General features: G+C 42.0%; 1 protein-coding gene across 1 annotated transcript in view; it reads right to left on the bottom strand.

Moving 5' to 3' along the window:
* Positions 1–248: 248 nt before the first annotated feature.
* PDZD8 (PDZ domain containing 8) overlaps positions 249–25290 on the bottom strand; it is a 46426-nt gene continuing 21384 nt past the window's right edge. The window contains exons 4-5 of the mRNA XM_087725875.1: positions 4515–4677; positions 249–2836 (exon numbers count right to left, since the gene is read on the bottom strand). Of these exons, the coding sequence (XP_087582001.1) occupies positions 531–2836; positions 4515–4677 (2469 nt within the window). The 3' untranslated portion in view covers positions 249–530. The remainder of the gene's footprint in view (positions 2837–4514; positions 4678–25290) is intronic.

Raw genomic sequence — 25290 nt, forward strand, 5'->3', positions numbered from 1 at the left:
CGATTCAGGAAGTGTGTTGATGTGAGCAAAGGGCTCTTTCTTGAAACAGAGAGGCAGCCGTGCCCTTCAGAAGACAACATTTCCATTGAGATTGCCAAAAAGCAGGCTGTGTGTGAACATGTCTGTGGAGATGACAGCAGAAAGCCCTCAAAAGAGGTGTTGGGTCTCATGGAGGAAGTGGCTGCTTCACTCATTCCAACAAAACATCGGTCTGAATGCTTTTTTTTTTTCCATTTTGCAATTTACCCTGATATATTTTAGAAATAACATTTTAGAAAAAAGTCCAAATAAATTAAAAACCATCTAGTATAAAGTCCCAAAATGTTATTGAAACATAACATGGTTCAACAGAATTAAAACCATATTGTACCTGGAAATAAAAGCCATTTCCTTACATGGGTTTGAAAATAATGGAGAAGCAGCATGTATATATTACCTCAGTGTTTAATTACAATTTTGAAATCCGATGTAGTTTGATTAAGTGCAAAGTGTTTCCCAGTTTTATCATTTGCAAGACCGACTGTGCAATATCAGTCTACAGACGCATTCTGGGATTCAAGTCTCTCTTCTTCTTTGAGTAGGGTTTCAAGTACTGGTGTCATGACTAAAACAGCCTCCTCTTCATTATCTGTTTCTTCCACTAAGGTGTTGTCCTCTTCATCTTTATCGTCTTTTCTAGATCCAAGCTCTAAAGCAGAATTTTCTTCTATATCCTCAATGCCTGCTTTATAATGTATCATCAGGAGTGTGAGGGCTTGCAACCTTTCCCCCGATTTAGCCAGCGCAACAGACAATAGCCTTTTTCTCCTGACATCCGTTGCTTCTTTCTTTTCTCTAATTAAGGAATTGTTGCTCTCCAGTTCCTGGTCTATTTCCTGCTGAAGTTTTTCTAACATAATCTCTAATTTCTGGATTCTTTCTTCTGTAGGTAAACTTCTGTAAAGGTCTCGGCCAATTTCTTTCACTGCAATGAAAACACTGTCATCAAGTCCTCCTTCCTTCCTTGCTAATTTAATCCCCGAAGTAGTTACTTGCTTAGAAGGACTACTAGGGCCACCGGTATCTGTATCACTACCTTCATTATCAGAAGGGTGTGGCGTCTGCTTTGGCGAAGGTTCTACCGTTTCAGGTCCTTGCTCATTAACGCGAACTTTAGGAACTTGGCGGAGGTTTAAGAATCGGCTGCTTGTATTAAGGAGGTGTCTTGTGAGACCCGCTGCTTTATTGGCAGGTTTCAATTCTGAATCTACACGAGGTCCTGGTGTGGACTGAGAATCTTGGTTTTCAAATTTAAAAGGTTGTAAAACTCGTTCAAGTCGTCTTGTGGCTCCTAAACAGAAGGGAGCATCTGTCAGACACTTTTCTTGACACTTTTTGTGGCAAACATACGCACAAACCACACACTGTGAGGCTGCTTTTGTCCAAACTTTCTTTTTGCAGTAGTCACACCAAGTTGGATTTTGAAACTGAGTATCTTGGAAATTATGCCTATTTTCAGTATAAGTAATTTGTCCGAAATAAGAATCTTCTTTTGAAAGAACGGGAGCTGCTGCTTCTTCTGAAATATTTTCTTTCTCTTTTTCCAACAGAAAAGTTGAGTCTTCCGGCTCACCCTCTCTTAAATATTTAAAATGTAGTGTGACATCACCATAACAAAACTTTTCATTGAAACCTTTGTGTGAGATCAAACTCCGCAATGCTGTTCTAGTTACTGTAGCTTTAGGGGCAGGAGGATTTAGTCGAAATGACCTAATGAATTCCATGGAGGATGTAGCTATACAATCTAAAGCGACATCTTCAAGTTTTACGCTTTCATACCCCAAACAAACCAGCCCACCTACTTTAAAAGGGTCTCTACACCAAACACCAATATTTAGGTAAGTGTGTTCTTTTCCTACTTCAAATATGTAGGAAGAAGCTTTTGTCCTTGCCCATTTACCTGCTCGATTACGGTAAGGAATTTCTGGTGATTCCCACGAATTATGGTTTTCTACTGCCTTAGCATTCAGTGAATAAGGTGAATAATCTGATATGTCTTTATGTAGTTCTGATTTGTTTGTAACAGATTTATTGACAGGTGCTTTAATATTCTGCAGAGATTCTATACTGTCTTTTAATGCTTCTGATTTATTTGTAATTGTTTTAAAACTCGATGAAATTTCTGAAGCCTCCTTAGCAAGTGGTTTGAGTCCTGTAGATTCTTCTCCTAGATCAATAACTTTGATTACTTTTTCTGAACCCTTGTCTCCATTATTGGCAGGAAAAGGGAGCTTGTCTACTTTCTCAGAAGTTAAGTCACCAGTTTCTAATTTATTTTGAACATCACTAGAAACTGCTGGCACTTTAATCTGTGGTCTGGGTGGTACAGGTGGTTTGGTTACATTTAACTGTGGCTGTTTGTTTGTCTGTTGACTTAAATCCAAGTTCTCAGGACTTTTGTGTACTACTGGTCTGGCTGTCTCTTTGAAAAGTACCCTTGAAGATGCCTGATAACTTCCTACAGGTAACTTGCGATTTAATACTGGAGATAGCGTTCCAGGTGGTTTACCAGCAAGTGAAACTGGTATGTGCTTGGGACTAGTTGAAGAATCATCTTTGAATTCACTTGACTTTAGTGCATTTGCCAAGTCTTCAAATTCTATATCTAATTCTTTATTATCTATTTCATTCAGCAAATATTCATCTGAAAATGTTGACTCTTCCAACTGAGTAAGATTATCTTGCGCTAATGAAGTCTGAGGAGTATAGCCAACCGGTCTCTCATAATATATGGTGACTCTTTCACCGGCCTGTTTGATAAGTTTTAACACTTGTACTGTTGATGTAATCCTGACTCCTATTAAAAAAAGAGAGGAAAACAATAATGATTAATATTTGTTGAAGTAACTGATAAATACCTAAACTGAAAATGCTATCTAGTCAAGGAGAAGCCATGCAGTCTCTTTCCCTTCCACACACAAATTGGGATTGCCTTATCAATTAATCCCTCATCAATGTTATTACTACAGGTAGTAATGTAAATAGAAAGTAAACCAATTACCATTTGTATTATAACAACAAAGAAACCCTATTTACACTGTTGATGGAAGGAGAGCCGGTATTGGTGTAGTGGTTAAGGCACCAGGCTAGAAACTGGGAGATATGAGTTCTAGTTACTTCAGGCACAAAGCCAAATGAATAACCTTTTGCCAGTCACTCATTCTCAGCCTTAGTAAAGAGACAATGGTAAACTGTTTCCAAAAATGTTGCCAAGAAAACTGCAGGAATTTGTCCAGGCAGTTGCCAGGAGTTCACACTGGAAAATACAAAGCCAAAGAATCATCTGATGAAGGGATAAATAATAATGACAATAACAATCATCAGAGTCCCAAGGTTACAACAGGTGCGATGTACTAGGAAAGGAAGAAGCAGGGAGATCTTTCCTCCAATCCTAAAACTCACAGGCTGACTCTGAGACAGTCACTCTCCCTTACTCCATTTTATCTCCCAAGGTGATAAAGAGAAAAGGACACATTAAAAATGCAACAAATATATAAAACGTACCACTCTTTAAGAAAACATGTGCAACATTAAAACAAAACAATACTGTTGAAAGATAATAAAGGTTTAGAGCAGTGTTTCTCAACCTTGGGCGACTTTAAGTCCTGTGGACTTCAACTCCCAGAATCCCCCAGCACAGCTGGCTGGGGGATTCTGGGAGTTGAAGTCCACAGGACTTAAAGTCGCCCAAGGTTGAGAAACACTGGTTTAGAGAATTAAAACTTTCACATTTACTATTCTCTACACAAACATCACATATAGTGAACTCTTGTGCACCAAGAACTATCTTACATAAAGAGTTACCGAGGTGCTCAATTGTTTGTATATCTTCTACTGAATGAAAACCGTTTCCTCAACAGCTGATACCAAATACTGATGTGAGTTTTTCTGAAATATTTATGTGTTTTCTATTCTCCAAACATAATGCTCCTTCAATGTTGAGAAAAATATGTCTAAAACATAAGTAGTACTGGTATTTTTATTCTAAAAACTACACTAAATTGTAATTATGACATGCAACCGAAAGCAAGTTATGATATTGTTTCCTTAGGGCACTATTGCCCTCAATATAATAAAAAAAAGTATGATCCTGCTTGGTTATGACTGATGAAGGATGGATGAAACGAGGTGGCACAGTGGTTAGAGTGCAGCACTGCAGGCTACTTCAGCTGACTGCAGTTCTGCAGTTCGGCTGTTCAAATCTCACCAGCTCAAGGTTGACTCAGCCTTCCATCCTTCCGAGGTGGGTACAATGAGGACCCGGGTTGTTGTGGGCGATATGCTGACTCTGTAAACCGCTTAGAGAGGGCTGAAAGCCCTATGAAGCGGTATATAAGTCTAACTGCTATTGCTATTGCTATTTAAAATACATTCCCCATAATGTCACTTAATTTTTATACCTTCTGAGCACTTCCCCAATTACATAAAGCTTAGCAAATCTTATTAAGCTTAGTCCATGTAGTTTCACTGCATACCTCCAATAGATAATAGCCTGTCGCCTCTCTGAAGGTCAGCGGCAGAAGCAGCAGAATTTGGTGTAACAGTTTCAATAACAACGTGCCCTGTTTCTCCTTCCTTAGCCTGTATTTGACGCAGAGTGATTCCAATACTTGGCGAACTTCCTTTTATGAGTTCTGCCTATGAGGGGGGGGAAATGAAAAAATAAATTTCACTGTTAATATTAGCGTCTATAATTCATAAAATGTTTTTCTGCTAGTATCTTGTGCAAAATTGTACTTGAGAGACATAAAGGTATATACCATATAATTACTATGTTTTAAGGAGAAATAGGTTTATAAAACATGATACATCTCACAGGTCAATTATTTCAAACAGAATATTTGTTATACGTTATATCTTTATTATCTAAACAGTACTTAAAATGATCTTTTCTACCCAAATTGGACACTATTAGTACAATATTTTTTCAAAAGTTATTTGAAAAATCTCTGTAATTTACAGTATACTCCAACTTAGCAAGAAGATATGTAGTTCATGAGTTCAGCTAAACTACCGTATTTTCACCCATATAACCCGCGGGTTATATGCGTTTTTTACATGCACAGCGCCCCCCTGCGGGGTATAAAAGTGGGCGGGGTATACGCAAAATATTTTACACAGATTAACTACCGGTAAAGGGAGAGCTTGGGACCACCACTTTCCTCGCGGCAGTGGGCTGGCTCGGCGGCTCGGGCTCCTTTTCTCCCTTTTCCTGCTTGGGTTTCGGGACGCCTTCGTGAAAACCCCACCCCTGGCTATGGGCGAAGTGACCAGGAAGAAGCAGGAGGTGAGAGGAAGCCCAGATTCTGCAGCCCCTCGCCTTCTCTGGGCTTGGAAGCAGGAAGGGAAGGGGAGGAGGCGGCGGCGCGGCTGTGGCTCCGTTTTCACACACACACACACACACCCCTCCCTTCTTCTGCTTTGCTCTGTGAAAGGGCTTCACTGCCGAAGCATTTTGGTTTTAAAAAAAAAAACACCGTCCCTTTCTCTCTCCAGTTAACAGGGCCAACCCAAGTGGTGCATTTTATCTGGGAGACGCCACGCAACGAGGGAATCTCCTTTTGGGGGGGGGGGGTGAGACGCTGACAGAAAAAGGGCAAGCAGTGGCCGTGTGAGGCGGCCTTGAGAGCTCCAAACGACCTACCATACTGGCTGGCGAGGTTAGTTCTCTAAAGGCCGTTGAAAGCTCCGGGGAAACCCCTTTTTCCGCCCTCGGAGCCCCCGGTGCTTCCTCAACCCCCCCACACTTTTTCCTCTTTGGTTCACCCCACCCCCGCCCTCAAGGGCCCGGGACTCTGGGAAAGTGTGCAGCTGGGGGGCTGGGGAGGAGAGAGCGTCTACCGTTCCTCACGGGAGGCACTTCGAGCCCCACCGTATCTGAGAGGCTCTTAGTCGTCGTGTGGGAGAGGAGAGAAAGGTTAAAATGTTTTTGAAACATAAAAAGAATCCTTTGTGGGCAAACTTAAAGCTGCTGGGCTGCACGGGCTTGCTGTAAATTGAGGGCATGTTTTGCCTTTATTTATTTTGCCGCCTCCCCTTCCCTTCCTCGGAGGGGAACGCTCGGAGCAAAAGGGACCCCCGCCTCGTTAAAGCCGCATCCGACGCTTCACCTACAAACGATCCCGATTCTCCCGCGTCCTTCCTTCCTTCCCTCCCTTCAATGTACCGTACTCTTCCTATAAAGAGAAGGGAAGCGTGAACAAACTCCGGGCAGGAGATGGGCTCGCGTAGAGGTACCAGAAGTTTAACCGTTTCACCTAAGCCACAGCTCGTCCTCTCTTGGGACAGCCTTCCGCCGACATTAAAACGATGCGTGAACTTGCGAACAACTGTGGCAGGCACGGAAGGGAGGGAGGGAGCGAAAAAAGAAGCGAGAAACAGATATTTTCTCCCTCTCGTGAAGGGGGGAGGATCTGGTGCTTTCCGGCTCGGGCTCCTTTTCTCCCTTTTCCTGCTTGGGTTTCGGGACGCCTTCGTGAAAACCCCACCCCTGGCTATGGGCGAAGCGACCAGGAAGAAGCAGGAGGTGGGAGGAAGCCCGGATTCTGCAGCCCCTCGCCTTCTCTGGGCTTGGAAGTCTGGCAGGAAGGGAAGGGGAGCAGGCGGCGGCGCGGCCATGGCTCCATTTTCACACACACACACACACCCCTCCCTTCTTCTGCTTTGCTCTGTGAAAGGGCTTCACTGCTGAAGCATTTTGGTTTACAAAAAAAAACATTGTCCCTTTCTCTCTCCAGTTAACAGGGCCAACCCAAGTGGTGCATTTTATCTGGGAGACGACACACACACACACACACACACACACACGACACGTGCGGCAGGAGGAGCGGCGTCCTCCGCGCTCTCGGCTGCCACAAACGCCACGCAACCAGGGAATCTCCTTTTGGGGGGGGCAAAGCAGGGCAGTTTCTCGCCGTTCTGCGAAGCTGGGAAAGGATGCGGGAGTTTCCTTCTTCTTCCTGCCCCCCTCCGTCTCCCCGCTGCCACCTTTCAGTCTCCCCAGCCTCGTCCGGGAGAAGCGGCTTGGTGGCGTCTTCCTTTCGTACCCCGGTGCGCCTCCCTCGCCACCGCAAGTCGCCTTTTGCCCCCCCCACCCAAATAATAATACTAAATAAGCAGGTGCGCCGCTTGGGCTGGCTTGGCTTCTCGGTTAGATAAGACCAGCCGGTGCCCCCCCTTTTTTTTGCCGGTTTATTTCGTCGTCATCCGCCAACCCCAGAAATCCGTGCAGTTCGAAAGCTGAGCGAGGCGAACGACCCCGGCGAGGGTAGCAGTAGCGTCTGAAGAAGAAGCCTCCCCTTCGCAAAGGCTCTTCGGCTTCAGGCAGCCAGCGGCTTCACGAGAGGGAGAAATCCGTTGTTATTTTTTTGCTCCCTTCTGGCGAAGAGCCTCTCAGATACGGCGGTGCCTCCCGTGAGGAACGGTAGATGCTCTCTCGCCTGCCAGAAGGGAGCAAAAAAATAACAATGGATTTCTCCCTCTCGTGAAGGGGGGAGGAATCTGGTGCTTTCTCTGCTCCTTTGTTATTTTTTTGCTCCCTTCTGGCAGGCGAGAGGCTCTTAGTCGCCGAGCGGAGAAAGCACCAGATTCCTCCCCCCTTCACGAGAGGGAGAAATCCGTTGTTATTTTTTTGCTCCCTTCTGGCGAAGAGCCTCTCAGATACGGCGGTGCCTCCCGTGAGGAACGGTAGATGCTCTCTCGCCTGCCAGAAGGGAGCAAAAAAATAACAACGGATTTCTCCCTCTCGTGAAGGGGGAAGGAATCTGGTGCTTTCTCCGCTCGGCGACTAAGAGCCTCTCGCCTGCCAGAAGGGAGCAAAAAAATAACAAAGGAGCAGAGAAAGCACCAGATTCCTCCCCCCTTCACGAGAGGGAGAAATCCGTTGTTATTTTTTTGCTCCCTTCTGGCGAAGAGCCTCTCAGATACGGCGGTGCCTCCCGTGAGGAACGGTAGATGCTCTCTCAGCGTCTGAAGAAGAAGCCTCCCCTTCGCAAAGGCTCTTCGGCTTCAGGCAGCCAGCGGCTTCGTTTTCATTCCTTGCCCTTTCCAATTGTCAAGCTTTTTGCCTCATTCTTCCTACTTCCCACGGAGAAGTAGGAAGAATGACTTGACTTCCACAGGACTTCTTCTCGTTCAAACACACACAAACACACAAGCACGCGCGCACACACACACACAAAACACAGAGGCGGGGACGCGGGTCGAGTGCCTCAAGATATCCCCACCTAGCAGCCTTTTCAGGGGAGGGAGTGGGGGGGATCGGGACTTCTACGTATCTCTAATTAGGCTGGCTTTGAAGACCTATTCAGCCCGTCTGAAAGGCTCTGAAGATAACCGGGGTAGGCTTTTAAGGCACCTCCACCCTCTTCAACTCCTCCCCCCCTCCCTCATACACACATAAAGTGTCCCGCTTTGCCTTCCTTCTCCCCCCCCCCAAACGTGTCTGCTGCTTCAGCTTCACATGCCTCAACTCTGTTCCAGCTGCATAATTTTGGTTTAGGACCCAGGGCTGCTTCTTCTTCTTTTTTTTTTTAAGGAGAGGTGATATGTGTGTGTGTGTGTGTCTCCTTTATCGTAGGAAACGTTTTTCGTTTCCTACGATAAAGGAGACACACACACACACACATATCACCTCTCCTTAAAAAAAAGAAGAAGAAGAAGAAGAAAAAGCCCTGGGTCCTAAACCAAAATTATGCAGCTGGAACAGAGTTGAGGCATGTGAAGCTGAAGCAGCAGACACGTTTGGGGGCGGGGGGGGGGGGGAAGGAAGGCAAAGCGGGACACTTTATGTGTGTATGAGGGAGGGGGGGAGGAGTTGAAGAGGGTGGAGGTGCCTTAAAAGCCTACCCCGGTTAAGGAGTTTTACTTCTCCGTGGGAAGTAGAAAGAATGAGGCAAAAAGCACTTGAACCTTTAAGCTCCATAAACCTCAGAAACGTTTCCTACGATAAAGGAGACACACACACACACACATATCACCTCTCCTTAAAAAAAAAAAAAGAAGAAGAAGAAAAAGCCCTGGGTCCTAAACCAAAATTATGCAGCTGGAACAGAGTTGAGGCATGTGAAGCTGAAGCAGCAGACACGTTTGGGGGCGGGGGGGGGGGAAGGAAGGCAAAGCGGGACACTTTATGTGTGTATGAGGGAGGGGGGAGGAGTTGAAGAGGGTGGAGGTGCCTTAAAAGCCTACCCCGGTTATCTTCAGAGCCTTTCAGACGGGCTGAATAGGTCTTCAAAACCAGCCTAATTAGAGATACGTAGAAGTCCCGATCCCCCCCACTCCCTCCCCTGAAAAGGCTGCTAGGTGGGGATATCTTGAGGCACTCGACCCGCGTCCCTGCCTCTGTGTTTTGTGTGTGTGTGTGCGCGCGTGCTTGTGTGTTTGTGTGTGTTTGAACGAGAAGAAGTCCTGTGGAAGTCAAGTCATTCTTCCTACTTCTCCGTGGGAAGTAGGAAGAATGAGGCAAAAAGCTTGACAATTGGAAAGGGCAAGGAATGAAAACGAAGGGAGAAGTTGGGGGGTTGGTTGGTTTTTCTTCTCCCTACGATAAAGGAGCCGGATTCTCCCTTCCTGCCATTTGTTCTTTGCCAGGGAATTCAACGCTTTGCCTGCAAGGATCGTGGGAGAAATGGGGGATTTTACGGGGAGAAGGACTCTGGTTCATCTCAATGGGCAGAAAGTAAGAGGGAGGGACCCTTCCTCCCTCCCTTCCATCTACCTTATTTTATTTTATTGAATTCCGTGGGAGGAAAAGCTCTCCTAGCCCCGCTCTGAAGTGAAGGAGTGCGGTATATTCTTCCACGCTACGGCAGCCCTGAAGGGCCGGGAGATATTTGGGCAGCTCTCGTTTCAGTTCTACGGGCGAGGAGATGGGGGAATCGGGAAGGTTTTCACGAAGGCGTCCCGAAACCCAAGCAGGAAAAGGGAGAAAAGCAGGCTTCCTCCTCCGTTTCTTTAGCCCCCACCGATCTCAGCTGTTTCCCTTCTGCGTTCCTCCAACTCCCCCCCCCCCGCGTGAGCAGGCTTCCTCCTCCGTTTCTTTAGCGCGCCCCCCCCATCTCAGCTGTGTTTTTTTTTTAAACCAAAATGCTTCGGCAGTGAAGCCCTTTCACAGAGCAAAGCAGAAGAAGAAGCCGCACCGCCGCCTGCTCCCCTTCCCTTCCTGCCGGACTTCCAAGCCCAGAGAAGGCGAGGGGCTGCAGAATCCGGGCTTCCTCCCACCTCCTGCTTCTTCCTGGTCGCTTCGCCCAGAGCCAGGGGTGGGGTTTTCACGAAGGCGTCCCGAAACCCAAGCAGGAAAAGGGAGAAAAGCAGGCTTCCTCCTCCGTTTCTTTAGCCCCCACCGATCTCAGCTGTTTCCCTTCTGCGTTCCTCCAACTCCCCCCCCCCGCGTGAGCAGGCTTCCTCCTCCGTTTCTTTAGCGCGCCCCCCCCCGATCTCAGCTGTGTTTTTTTTTTAAACCAAAATGCTTCGGCAGTGAAGCCCTTTCACAGAGCAAAGCAGAAGAAGGGAGGGGTGTGTGTGTGTGTGAAAACGGAGCCACAGCCGCGCCCCCGCCTCCTCCCCTCCCCTTCCTGCCGTTTCTTTCCCCCCCCCATCTCAGCTGTTTCCTTCTCCCGTACTCGTCGCGGGTTATATGCGTGGGCGGGGTATACGGAAAATATTTTACACGATCCTGAAAACCTGCGGGTTATTCGCGTGGGCGGGTTATTTGCGTGGGCGGGTTATATGGGTGAAAATACGGTAATTCATAATAAAAGAAACCAGAATTAAGAAAATTCTATAATCTTTATATTTTCTATTCCAAGTATCCAAAATCATTCACATTCCCCGCTATAAAACATTTTTAATATGTCAGTATGCTTTATAAATGCCACCTGAAATTGGTAAAAGTTAATACTGTTACCTAAATAATATATATTATATATTATATTATTTATTTGTTTTGTTGTTTGTTCACATCACCTTCATTCATATATATTACATCTTTTCCTTTTTTCTAAGTTCCACAGGCATAAAGCATATCAATTCTCTTTCTTTTCTGTATTAATATATGCTCTATCGTTTACTTCTCTTACATTCCAAGCTGCAATTTTCTACATACCACGATTGATACCTGATGGCCCTGGAAAAATATATTACTGCTGCCCATCATGGTTTTGGGGAAAACTCAGGGTTTCAAGCAATGCTTTTTAGCAAGAGAGAAACAGACTAGCTTATCGATCATAGCTGTATCCATGTCACAGATACTACATTGCTATTAACAATAAACATAGTAGTGGTCTGTTCTGGAACATTATGGCCAGTGCACCACAAGTATAACTAAAACCCAGTTTGAGCCCAAACATACTCACACTACTCTATACAATCAAGAAACTCTACTTTGGAAACAACCTTATGGTAAGGTTTGGCCATGTTCCAGTAATTATAAGAAACATACAATATAACGATAGTTTTAGAATTCTCAGACCTTTGGAAATATTCTCTTCTTACTGCTCTTCTGAAATCTTAATTATGTAATGAAACATTAATTCAGTCTTGTTCTTTGAATCCAACTTAATGGAATCATCATTAAATTCTCTCCATTTGAATCAAATTCCAGAAATTCTGAGTATCAAGTTGTTCACATTTCTAGCAGAAGGAGATTTCGACTACTCTCAATGAAAATGTCATCACTTTTCTTCAGATATCATCTGTATTTTTTCCTGTGACTGCCCTACCTAAAACTAAGTTTCACTAGAAAATAGAGTTCTTACAGAGACAACAAAACAGATATATCTTCACAATCTACCACTCTCTTAATGATAACTACTTGCTCAGACCAGCTGTGTTTTGCTTGGAGCAGAACATCTCAAGCTTGAGATTAAACTATTGTCTATCAGAATATGTCTCCTCTGATAATGGTAAGTACTGCTACAAAGGGACATTTAAGACAGACTTAATAATTTCTGTTTATTTTTATTTATTATTCTGAAACAATGAATTTCTGTTAAATTTAAACAAATCACAGCAGTTATTTCAAGTCAACAGTGAATAAAAAGTTAAAAGTTAACATAAATGTAGAACATAGATTACTAACCTGACTAATAACAGCTAAAATACACAATAACAGGAATCAGAAGTGCTATCAACTGATATTGTACAATATGGGGATCAGTACTGCTTGTAAAATCGTCTCTTTTGATTAGCAATTCAATTGTCAAACATAAAAGGTTTTTAAGTTTTTAAAATTGTCTTGAAAGATCAAGCACATGTATTCTATACAAGTAATCTAAAATTCAATACTGGAATTTAAATCAATGATTATCTAGATAGCAATACAATACAATAGCAGAGTTGGAAGGGACCTTGGAGGTCTTCTAGTCCAACCCCCTGCCTAGGCAGGAAACCCTATATAGTTTCAGACAAATGGCTGTCCAACATCTTCTTAAAGACTTCCAGTGTTGAAGCATTCACACCTTCTGGAGGCAAGCTGTTCCACTGATTAATTGTTCTGTCAGGAAAATTCTCCTCAGTTCTAAGTTGCTTCTCTCCTTGATTAGTTACCACCCATTGCTTCTTGTTCTACCCTCAGGTGCCTTGGAAAATAGTTTGATTCCCTCTTCTTTGTGGCAACCCCTGAGATATTGGAACACTGCTATCTGTCTCCCCTAGTCCTTCTTTCTATTAAACTAGACATACCCATTTCCTGCAACCATTCTTCATATGTTTTAGTCTCCAGTCCCCTAATCATCTTTGTTGCTCTTCTCTGCACTCTAGGAGTCTCTTTTCTACATCATGGTGACCAAAACTGAATGCAGTATTCCAAGTGTGGCCTTACCAAGGCATTATAAAGTGGTATTGATACTTCATGTGATCTTGATTCTATCCCTCTGTTTATGCAGCCTAGAACTGTGTTGGCTTTTTTGGCAGCTGCTGCACACGGCTGGCTCATATGTAAATGGTTGTCCACTAGGACTCCAAAATCCATTTCACAGTTACTACTGTTGAGCAAGGTACCACCTATACTGTACCTGTGCATTTTGTTTTTGTTGCCTAAATGTAGAACCTTGAATTTCACCATTGAATTTCATTTTATTAGATAGTGCCCAATGTATCCTTCTGTATCTTTAGCCTATCTTCTGGAGTGTTGGCTATTCCTGCCAGCTTGGTGTCATCTGCAAATTTGATGAGTTCCCCATTTATTCCCTCATCCAAATCATTGATGAAGATGTTGAAGACTACTGGGCCCAAAACAGAGCCTTGGAGTACTCCACTGCATACTTCCCTCCATGAAGATGCAGTTCCATTGAGGACTACACGTTGAGTGCGGTTGGTCAGCCAGTTACGAATCCATCTGATGGTGATGAGAGCTGGAAAAATATTTTCTCTGAGAATTTCTAGAATCTTTTCCAGTTGGAAAACAGATGTTCAATATGAGTATTATATATTTCTTTAACATTTTAGAAACATTTACGTAACATCCCAGTGTCAGAATCTGATTTAAAATTTTAACAAATGGCCCTGATTTTTCCTGATTATTTCAGAATACTTGTAATAACATACTCCTGAACTGCACTGAGCCTCTCCTTGAGGGAGATGAGTGATCTAGAACAGTGTTTCTCAACCTTGTCAACTTGAAGATGTCTGGACTTCAACTCCCAGAATTCCCCAGCCAGCATTCGCTGGCTGGGGGATTCTGGGAGTTGAAGTCCAGACATCTTCAAGTTGACAAGGTTGAGAAACACTGATCTAGAAACATGAAATATAAATAAATAAATAAAAATGCAGAAATAATCAGTTTCTGCGACTAGCAAGTAAACCTATCAGCAATTAGCACAAATTGCCCAGGTATTCCAACTAAGCTGCAATTACCAAACCAGAAAAGAGAAGATACAAACTGCAAAAGCAATTTAAGAGGCTGTGTGTATTAGGTTGGCTTTTTAAAAAGACCATAAGCTTTTTATGGTCTTTGCAGCTGTTTCATCAGAGAGAACAATTTAGCCAGTGCGATTCCTGCTGAATATATGTCTTATTCTCTGACGTTTAATCTTTGCTAATTGTAACTGGGATGCTATCTCAGACCTGGAAGAAAATTATTTTTACAATTTTCACCCTTTTTATATACAAAAAAAAAATCGTCTAGTTTAGCATTTGAGGACAGAAAATTCAACCAACTGATTCCTCAGATAGTAGATATTAATTAAATATAGGCTTTAAGTAAAAACAAATTATTTATTAAAATTTAGTTATTTTATAATATTGCTCAAAGAACCTATTTTGTTATGAGGTGTATTTAATAATTTAATACAACTAGACCATGGTGATTCAAATTTCAAATAGTTGAAATACGGATAGACAAAGTTCTCTTCTGGTTCAACTCCTTCCTCCAAGGACGGTTCTAATTGGTGAATAAGGAGTGAGAGGTGACCCCTCCTTTGTGGGGTGCCACAGGGCTTTTTGCTCTTTCCACATCTTTTAAACATCTACATGAAACCTCTTGACGAGCATATCTGTCACAATTAGATGAGGTATCACCAATATGGCGATGCTACCTAACTATATATTTCTGTCCCCGGTCAAGTGATTAATGCAGTACTTGTTTATCTTTGTGTGTTCAAAATGGACAAAAGGAAGATCTCTTCAGATGAGAGTGCTACAAGTTCAAAGAAAGAAGAGGCTTGTTATTACACTAGAGCCGTGATGGCAAACCTATGGCACATGGTGATACGTGGAGCCATTTGTCCGGGCATGTGAGGCGTTGCCTTGTTAGCTGACCAGCGCACATGCGCACACTGGCCAACTGACTTCGCCCTTCTTTTGAGGCCATTTTTCGCCCTCCGGAGACTTCAGGAGCTCCCCTGAAGCCTCCGGAGTGTGAAAAACTGGATGTTCGGGAACATACTTCCAGTTTGCTTGTAGGGCCGGTTTTAGCCCTCCAGAGTGTTCAGGAGCCTTCCCTGAAGGCTCCAGAGGGCAAAAAACAACCCTATGAGTAAACTGGAAGTCACTTCCAGTTTGCTCATAGAATCATTTTTTGCCCTCCGGAGCCTTCAGGGAAGCCTCCTGAAGGCTCTGAAAGGGCTAAAACCGGCCCTACAAGAAAACCGGAAGTCTGTTCCTGAACTTCTGATTTGCCCATAGGGTGGTTTTTTTGCACTCTGGAAGCTCTTGAGGTCTCCGGACGGTCTCGGGGAGGGGAGGCTGTTTTTGCCCTCCCCAGGCTCCTATAAAGCCTCTGGAGCCTGGGAAGGGCGAAAAAACCACACCAAAAATGGGGGTGGAGCGCTGATCGTGCTCGCATGCGTGCTGGGGCGTGCACATAACATTATGGGTGTGGCACGCCCACGCGTGACCCCTCTGCGCTTCCCCCCTTTTGGCACGTGAGTCACAAAGGTTCACCATCACTGCACTACAGCAAAACTTAAATGGAATAGAATAACACATCAACAACATCACATTTTCATCACAAGCCCAGACTGGATTACAATTGTCATGGGTGGGAATTATTTCTCTTTGATCTACCGCCAGTGTTTCCTTAACAGTATGGCTATTTTGGGAACTAAGGTCATGCACAGTAAAGATATACACTTTGCTAGCAAGCAGAATTACTAAAGCAATTTTCACTGTAGTTGATGTAAAATCAAAGCTGTGTTTTTATAACTGTATCCATATATCTCACTACATCTATTTGTACCACAGGAAGGTCAGCTATTCTTCATTCTTTGTGGGGATTCTGTTCCAGGTAAACAGTTGTAATTAACAAGACCATAAGAAAATTTATTTTATACGTGAGCAAAAATCCATTTACCATTTACTTGGACAACAAATCTAATTTATTCCCACTGGGGATACACAAAACCACCGATAATGAGGGTTTCAATAGCAAGGGCTACCTGTATTACAACAATTCAATGAAATGACATAAGGAACTATAAGGAAGCTCAACAATATTTCTTTTGCTGATACCTTTGAATAATATACGACAGACCAGAGAGAGACACAGGCTGATCTACGATGCAGATGATACATATTTGGGAAGTTTGCCAATTGGTATTTACTGGGACAATTTCTCTCCAAACACACTTTCTCTAATGAACTCTGAACACATCTGGAATCCTAGGAGCTCATATAAGGTGGTAATAAGCAACTAATTTAGCAAGATGACTACTATTTGGAAGACTCTGCTTCTCCTTGCCTTTCCTGCATTTTCCTTTTCTCAAAAAACTGTTTTAATCTGCAAGTTTGGCTCTCGTGGTTGAATAATGAAATTTCTACTTTACCATGCCTGAATCACAGCCTTTCTCAAGGGACATTTTTGGACTGTAAAAAACAAACAAATCAGAAGTTCAGAAAACACTACCGGTAGTTAAAAATGATTAGAGCGCTTATAAATCCTCTGAAGACTGGCTTAAGAAGATGCTGTTATTTAACCTTAAGAAAAGAAGAAGGTGGCAGGAAAGAGGAATATCACTCTTGAAATACGTCTTCCCATACAGAATGATGATGTCACGGAATACTGGAATCAAGTTATAGAAAGGAAGGTTGCAATTGAGTGTTTGTGTGTTTATGTGTGTTCCGCAAGAACATTTGGAACACCAGAACAGCGGTCTCCAACCTTTTCAGCTTAGTGGACTGGCGGAGGCAATAGCAATAGCAGTAGACTTATATACTGCTTCATAGGGCTTTCAGCCCTCTCTAAGCGGTTTACAGAGTCAGCATATCGCCCCCAACAACAATCCGGGTCCTCATTTTACCCACCTCGGAAGGATGGAAGGCTGAGTCAACCCTGAGCCGGTGAGATTTGAACCGCTGAACTACTGATCTAGCAGTCAGCTGAAGTAGCCTGCAGTGCTGCATTTAACCACTGCGCCACCTCGGCTCGGCGATGGCAGCAGGGATTGTTTCTCGTGTATGAGCTGCTTTCACAAATGCAGCCTCATGTACGCAGACTCTTGCCCACCAGTTCTGCAGCCCACTTGTGAATGGGCCACAGACTGGGTGTTGTGGATCCCTGCACTAGCACACCGTCTGCCGAAGATGTTTTGATTTGAATATCTGCAGTGATCTGGAAGATGGTTTTGATAATTCACTTCCAAATGTTAGAAACAAACAAAACCATTTCAAATGTACTTCTATAGCTGATTTGAGAGTACTTTAGGAATGACAGGCTATTTAGGTACTTTCTTCCAATACAGGAAGGATCAACAATTGGAGGTGGAAATCTGATGCTGGAAACAGCCCCTCCCCATGCTACTAGTTTCAAAATCTCCAAAATTTTTGAAGAGAAGCATTTCGTGTATGGATGATTTTACAATGTTCTGGAACAGATTCTGCACAGCCCAAGGATACAGAGTACAATCTGTTGCAGACATTTGACTAATAGAAGTTAAAGAGTTTGCTGCAGTATAGGTAAAAAAAAAAGGCATTTAAATATGTAAAAAATGTCACATTTAAATATGATAGGAAACATTTGCTTTTTCAGGAATTTATTTTTCATGTGCAAGGATTAAGCCAGAGGTGGGTTCCTACCAGTTCGCACCTATTCGGTAGAACCGGTTCGTCAAATCTACCGAACCGGTTAGAAGAGGTTCCACCAGTGGACCCGGAAAGCAGGCCACATCTACAGAAGAGGTTCCAAAATTTTTTTTGAAACCCACCACTGGTCCTTGGATATGATTATTCTACACTATCATGCTCATATTTATAAACCTCAGTGCCTCTGTGAAAGGTAAGGATGGCTACTGCGTTTGTGGTGCAATCAGAACATTGCGTGTGTTGAAGTTGTTTTAACGCAAACCAAAGATGCCTTTAAAAAAACAAATTTGCATCAGATTCTTATGCATGCCAGTGCTGTGTGTGAGGTAATTTAAGGTGGTTCTGACAAGTGTCGTTGGCATCTTCATATCCGGTCACATGGGTGGCAAGCCACTCCCATCCGGTCACATGGGTGGCAAGCCACTCCCACAAAGGAGGCCACACCCACAGAGTAGGTTTGAACAATTTTTGAAACCCACCACTGGATTAAGGCCATTGTTAGCATTTGGAAATGTGGGCCTATTTTATTTCTTGCTTACAACCTGAAAGAGTTCTGTACTACTTTATCATTTCAAGATCACTCAGTTGGGTCAGTTACACTGTAAGTAAAAGAAACCTATTTCCTACTGAAGAAATCTGTTAATCTTCAAATGTCAGCAGAAAATCATGAAAAATAAACCTCTTTTTTCATCACTGAACTCTTGCTGTTCATATCCTGTGACCTATATTTTTAATATCCTCTAAACAGCAAAGTGGTAAAATAATTAAAAGTGAAAAGATTCTACAATGTGTTGGCATTTAAATTATTTGACAGACAAAAAGAGATTGAATTAGGTTTCTGAGCTGTTAAGATCAGGCAATGTGGATTAGAGACTTATTTTTCAAAACAACTTTAATTTATGAATTTGTTTATATGATAAATTCTCTTCAAGGATGGTTATATATTATAGTGGAGAACTGGAAATGATGAAACTGGGTTAAAGAACTGGGGATTTTAAAATTGCATTAATCTGCCACTTGATAGCTTGCTATTTGGCAGGAACAAAAAAACCCTCTCCCCATTCTTTTTCTAGGCACACTGAATTGATACGCTAGATGCTTCAAAACCCTTTGCATAGAAAACAATATAAGATGGAAAGTAAGGTTCTTTGGCCTTTACGCACTGTAAAAAAATCCATAAAGTGATTTGCTTTTGCTTCAATTAATACGAACCGATATGAGGGGGAAGTACCCCTCAATGTATAAACTGCAAGTTCACATTTTATGGTTTATGATGAATGTAACAATGAATTACAGGTAGTCTCAACTCATATGCACAACTGAGCCCAACATTTCTGTTGCTAAGTGAAACAGTTATTAAGTGAATTTTGCCCCATTTTATGAACTTTCTTGCCACTACTCTTAAATGAATCACTGAAGTTGTTAAGTTAGTAACACGGTTGTTAAGTGAATCTGGCTTCCCCGTTGACTTTGCATGTCAGAAGATTGCAAAAGGCGATCACTTGACCCCAGGACACTGCAACTGTCATAAATATGAGTCAATTGCCAAGCGTCTGAAGCTTGTTAATCATATGATCATGGAGATGCTGCAAGAGTTGTGTGAAAAACGGTCATGTTACTTTTTTCAGTGCATTTGTAACTTTGAACAGCCACTAAATGAACTGTTGTAAGTTGAGGACTACTGTACTGCTCTCGATAAGTATTTTATATTAAAGTTTTGGGTATTTTTTATATAGAGACCAGTGTTTCTCAACCTTGGCAACTTGAAGATGTCCGGACTTCAACTCCCAGAATTCCCCAGCCAGCATTCGCTGGCTGGGGAATTCTGGGAGTTGACGTCCAGACATCTTCAAGTTGCCAAGGTTGAGAAACACTGATATAGACTTTTCTCCCCAAATATCTTCATGCCTCTTTTCTCTTTTCTAATCTTAGCTTCCTGCTTTATTCAGGTTTTACCTTCTCTCCTGAATTGATAACCTGTTCCTTCAATTAGCTGAGGAAATTGGAAGCTGATAATGAGTAGGTGGTGATGTAGCTTCTCACCACTAGAAACATATAAAATTAAAGGTGCCCAAATTTTTAGCATCTAAAAACAAACAAACTTCTAGGCAAAAAGCAACCTTTGTTATTTGTTAGGGCTTATTTGAAAAAGCTCTTGGAGTGGTCAACAGGCATAAATGGCTATTGACACTGGTTCAGTAGAGCAGGGATGTTGAAATCCTGAAGCTATCGCTGGGAGAGGCTGTTTACCTGGTAAATTTACCCCTTCCATATCTTAACCTCTGCAGGGCTAAACTTTTATTTGTTTCCCAGCTACTGCATTTCCTTTCATTTGCATGTTTTATTCCACCTTTTCTCTTTCTCGTCTTTATTTTTTCTCTTTACACCCCATATCTTTCCCCTTTCTTATCTTGCAGAAATATTTGCTTGCTTGTTTATTAAATTTATATGCCAACCATCTCACTGTCCCAAGTCACTCTGGGAGGCTTACAATATACAAGAATATACAACAGGAAGAATTTGACTTTTGTATTTATGCCGGTGAGAATGACATGTATAAGAGAGAATAAGTAGCATTACACAGATGGGAATTAATTACTTTTTGAAATGCACTATCTTTTTAGAGGACTATTCATTTTATCTAATAATTATTTTGTATATGTGAATGAAAGGGTTAATACACAAACAAACAATAGATACAAACTCAAGGTAAACTGCTCCAAACTTGATTGCAGAAAATATGATTTCAGCAACAGAATGGTCAATGCCTGGAATGCACTAACCTGACTGTTCTTACATCTTCAAACTGCCATAACTTTAACTTTAAACTTTCTACTGTTGACCTCACCTCATTCCTAAGAGGTCAGTAGGGGCGTGCATTTGTGCACCAGCGTGCCTGACGTCTCTGTCCTACTGTTCCCATTCATTTGTACCCATTTCCTGTGTTCTTATTCATGTTTATTTTTTCCTGTTATCTTGTGCATGAGTGAAAAACTAAATAAATAAATAAATAAAAATACATAAATAAAATCTCTGCTCCCAAACACGTTACAGCTTCTGACTTTTACGGCTGTCAATTGTATCGTGCAAAATGAACCATCAATTACATTACGACCATGGATCAAGCCTAATTTAATTATTCTCTAATTGAACAACTAGCTTCATAGTTAATCAACTTTTATTCTGCTTAGATCCGAGACACCTTTTAAAGTAAGAGTCATCTGGAGATCAGATGATATTCTTACTCTTACAAAACTTTCCTCTAACAAATTATCTAATGTTACACATTCTCCCTTTAGACAAATAAAGTTGTCTAGATTTTAAAAAATCCTACACAAAGTATTTATAAGAAAAGTTTATAGCCACATGACTTCCAGCAAAACCAAACAAACATAAAACCTTCCTACACTAATGTTTTCAAGGCCTTCCAGATGACCATGAATGGGAAGCTGTATGGATCTCAAAGGGGCCTCATTCCAGAGGTCAAGCACTGCTACAGAGAAGCCATACTTCCTGGATCTTGACGTGTAATTTTGCTTAATCAAGGGGAAGGAAAATGCATTTATTCAATTAGATCATCCTGGACAGGCAAAAACAGTGGAAGACAGGTGCGCTCTATGCTAGATAGGAGTTTATGGGTGATATCCAGTACCTTGAAACACACCCAGAAGCAGGCTGTCAATCAATGCAACTCACAAAGTAGAGGAGTCATATAGGCATTCAGAAGCATGCCCATTACTGCTCATGTTGCTGCATTCTGGAACTGTGGAAGCTTCCAAGTGATCTTCAAGGACAACCTCGTGTAAAGCACATTGAAATAATCGAGTCACAACGTGACAAGAGAACAAGCAACTGTTTAGAGTGAGTGTCAACTGAAGCAGGAAAGACCGTAACTGGTGTTCCAGGAGAAACTCTGTAAAAGTCTTCTTGGCCATAGCTGCCACCTATTCTTTAAGCAAGAGCTGCAAGTCCAAGAGAATCCCCAAGTTGCACATTCTTCTGATTATAGAAGTAACTCATCCAGAAATATAAAGATAATTCCTGGATCTGGATAGTCTTAACTGCCACAGCTATTAAGTCTTAGCAGGATGGACTTAGAGTTGGTTTCTCCCCAATTAGTCCCACAAAGCCTCCAAGTGCTGGGGCAGAACCTTGACATCCTCACTTGCCCAGCTTGATGTCAAAAGATATAACTGGGTGTCATCAGTGTACCTATGGCACTGACCTCATACTCGTAAATGACATCACCCAGAGGTTTCATGTAGATGTTAAGCAGGAGAACAATGCATATTAAGGAAGGGAGGGAGGAAAGGCAGAGATTGTTGATGCTCCCTGTCAGTTCCCACAAGCAAACTTAATGGGGAATCCAGCAGGAAGTTAGAAATTCCTCCTGCCCCAGTGCTTTTTTCCCTACCAATGGTCATTCTGTTTCTCTGTTAGGTAAATATCTCCGAAAAGATGACCCAATGGGGCATGGATTGTCTAGTACAGGGGCCGGCAATCTTAAACATTCAAAGAGCCACAAAGGTCCTAACCGGAAGCCCCCTGTTCAATTCTGAAGCTGACCGGAAGTCTGGTTCTTACACCATAGTCTCTCCTCCTAGCGCAGCATCCTTTTTCCTCTACCTGTCCTAACCGAAAGTCCTATCAATTGTGGAGCCGACCGGTGACAGGGAGCCGCAACAGAAGGATGAAAGAGCCACATGTGGCTCCAGACACGCAGGCTGCTGACCCCTGATCTAGTATATACTGTTGTTGTGGCAGAAAATATACATGTAACAAAACACAACTACTACAATCATTGGTGTCAAGACGACAAAACAAGTTAAACATTTAATACAGACTGAATTTATGTAAAGGATTATATAAAGTTACATAACCTCCAAGTCTCAAAACTATCCCTCAGAATATTTACAAATATTGACTTTTACAATTTTTTTTTGTAAAAAGTGACATTTTCAAAAAGGCTATTTTCCCCTCTTAATCTCAGTTCTCATTTGACAGGATTAACAAGTGAAATGTCAGACTTTAGTTAAGTACAGTAAATTGCTAACCATTTGAGGCATTTAACGAAGGCTCACACATTATTAATTCATCATTACTTCAAATGAGACAGGAGTTCTTAAAATAAGATGTCATGTGTTTGTTTATAAGACATGGATAAACTTAACACTAGTATCACATGTGAAGATTTAAGGTCTTTTAAGAATGAAATTAATGTCTTTTGAAAAAAATGACATTTTATCAGAATTTTTATAAATTAGTGGTTGAACTCCAGGAACAACCCAGGAAACTACACAGTTTCTTCTCATGAGGCATAAAGCAGCAAAGTACAAGTGATTTTAACTGTGTACTTCAAACCCTGATATTTTTCCTATAAAAATGTTCAGTATTTTATATATTATTATTGCTGTTGTTGTTGTTGTTATAGTTAATCTTCATTTTCATTCAGAGTCTGGGACTGGTAAAACAGTTCAAGTCCTAAGTAAGGACCTAAGAGCTGTTAAGGCAGCATCTGAGTATATAGGCAATTCTGATTAGGGTGGTGTCTCCCCCCACCACAAAGTTAGGATATTCAGGTCTAATAAGTTCAATGTTTCCATATATCTAGGCAGCCCTTTGGGTATTGCTCTAAGGGCACTTATTACTATTGGTACAACCATTGATTTCTTCCTCCATAATCACTCAACTTCAATTTGCAAATCACAATATTTTTTCTACCTATTTCTCCTCAATTCACCTGATATATTATTATTACTATTACAATTATTCAATTCAGTCTGGGACTGGTAAAAACTTAACAGTTCAAATCCTAATCAGGGACCGAACAGCTGTTAAAGTAACGTCTAAGTATATAGGCAGTTCCGAGTTTATTATCATTATTATGGTTTGTCACAGTCAGTCAGATATTCAAACTGGATTTGGAGTTTTGGTCCACCTGTCAGGTCCTTTCCAAGGACCTGTTATAGGCAGATCTGGATGTTTGATGATGTTACAGATGTTGATGTTGCAGGATGAAGGCTATTCTGAGTAAAAATGTCTTTTGCAACAGACTGATGGTGAATTTGTCAATGCTGATGGTGTCCAAGAAGTGCTACAGATGTTTTGGGACTGCACCCAAGGCACCTATTACAATAGGTACTATCTTTGCTTGCTTTTGCCACAGGCATTCAATTTATATTTGCAGACCTTTGTATTTTGTTATATTCTCCTGTTCTTTCTGGTCTGCTGTCTCCAGGTTCTGCCATGTTCACTATCCAGACTTCTTTGTCTTTCTTATCAGCAAATGTTAAGCCTGGGGTGTTAGTATTTAGTCCATGTAGAGTTTTCTCAGTTTGTTTTTAATTATACCCAAATCAGTGGGGCTCAAAACATGAGACAGTTCTCCCAACAACAGAGGTCCCTAGGCAACATACACGTAACTACTCACTGTTTACCCCTTCTCCACTCTTCCCCTATTCCTCCCCCTACTTCTCCTGGTGAGTTCTACTACTGGAAAAAAGTACATCTTTCTAGCTGCTTCAGGCTATTTTATTTCCACCTATACTTCCTTCCCTCTGTACTGCACACCAATACCATCTCTCAGCACAACTTTTATAGTTAACATTACTGTGCTGGCTGGAGAAAGTGTTTAAAGGGGCAGGACAACAGCTACATATGTGCTGGCCATTTTCTAGGCAGCCTGCCTTCTCACAAGGTTCTTCTTCATTTTAGTTTCAAAATAAATTTGTGAGATCTTTTACATAGATACAGATTCGCCCAAAGTAAACAATGGAGAAGGAATCTGAACTTGTCAAGCACCTTAATCTAACACCTTAATCACAACTGTACAGGCTCTAGCTTTAATTATTAAAAATGATTGGGTCCAATTTGCATGTTTGGGTACAATCCTTTAAGTCTTCAAATCCAATATGAAATAAAAGTAAATGATAGCATGCAGATACTAGGTGTATTTGCCATGTAACAAACCTAGTTTATTAACTTTATGTGGTTACTTCTAAACTAATTATTGTGTAAAAATACAAATACAAAATAGAAATGGAATATCTGTCAGCACCGTCTCTATCAATAGAGCATCTCCAATACTTCCTGCTGAGTTCCCACCACATTTGCTTTGTATATAAAAGATCACTTGAGAAAGCAATTATGTTTTCCACAACTTAGCAGTAAAAGGAAACCAGGCCACCAAAGAATAAAGCTGCACCTGCCAAAGCATTGAAAAACTCAAAGTAGTAGTGTATGATTGGAAGATGTGGAGAGAGCTGGCCTATAAAATCGCCAAGGGTTGGACACGGCTGAATGGAGAACATCATCAAGAAGATGATTTGGGAAATACTCTAGTCTGAAATCTGGAAAATAGTTGCCAATCAGTAGATTAAGTTCCCTAAAACAATGGTCATGGGAAGTCCTCTGATTTTATGTTTAAAATTGAGGGGTCTTATGGATTCACTGGAAGACCCATACACTTTCTGTCAGGAGAGGGAAGCAAACAGGCTTTGCCCTCATTTCCAATGACTTTGTTATTAATAGTAGTTACAAGACTGATACATTGAACAACAGTATTAGAGGGAAAGAAATGCAGAATCCTTGTAAAAATGGGATGCTGTATAGCAGGGGTGTCAAACTAGATTTCATTGAGGGCTGCATCAGGGTTGCGTTTGACCTCGGGGGGCAAGGGTGAGCATGGACAGCTTTATGTCACTCGTGTCAAGGGTGCCTATGGTGGCCCGAGTG

The sequence above is a fragment of the Thamnophis sirtalis genome, unplaced genomic scaffold (assembly GCF_051295495.1).
Source record: "Thamnophis sirtalis isolate CommonGarterSnake01/CBP01778 unplaced genomic scaffold, rThaSir2_p1.2 scaffold_11, whole genome shotgun sequence".
Classification (NCBI taxonomy): domain Eukaryota; kingdom Metazoa; phylum Chordata; class Lepidosauria; order Squamata; family Natricidae; genus Thamnophis; species Thamnophis sirtalis.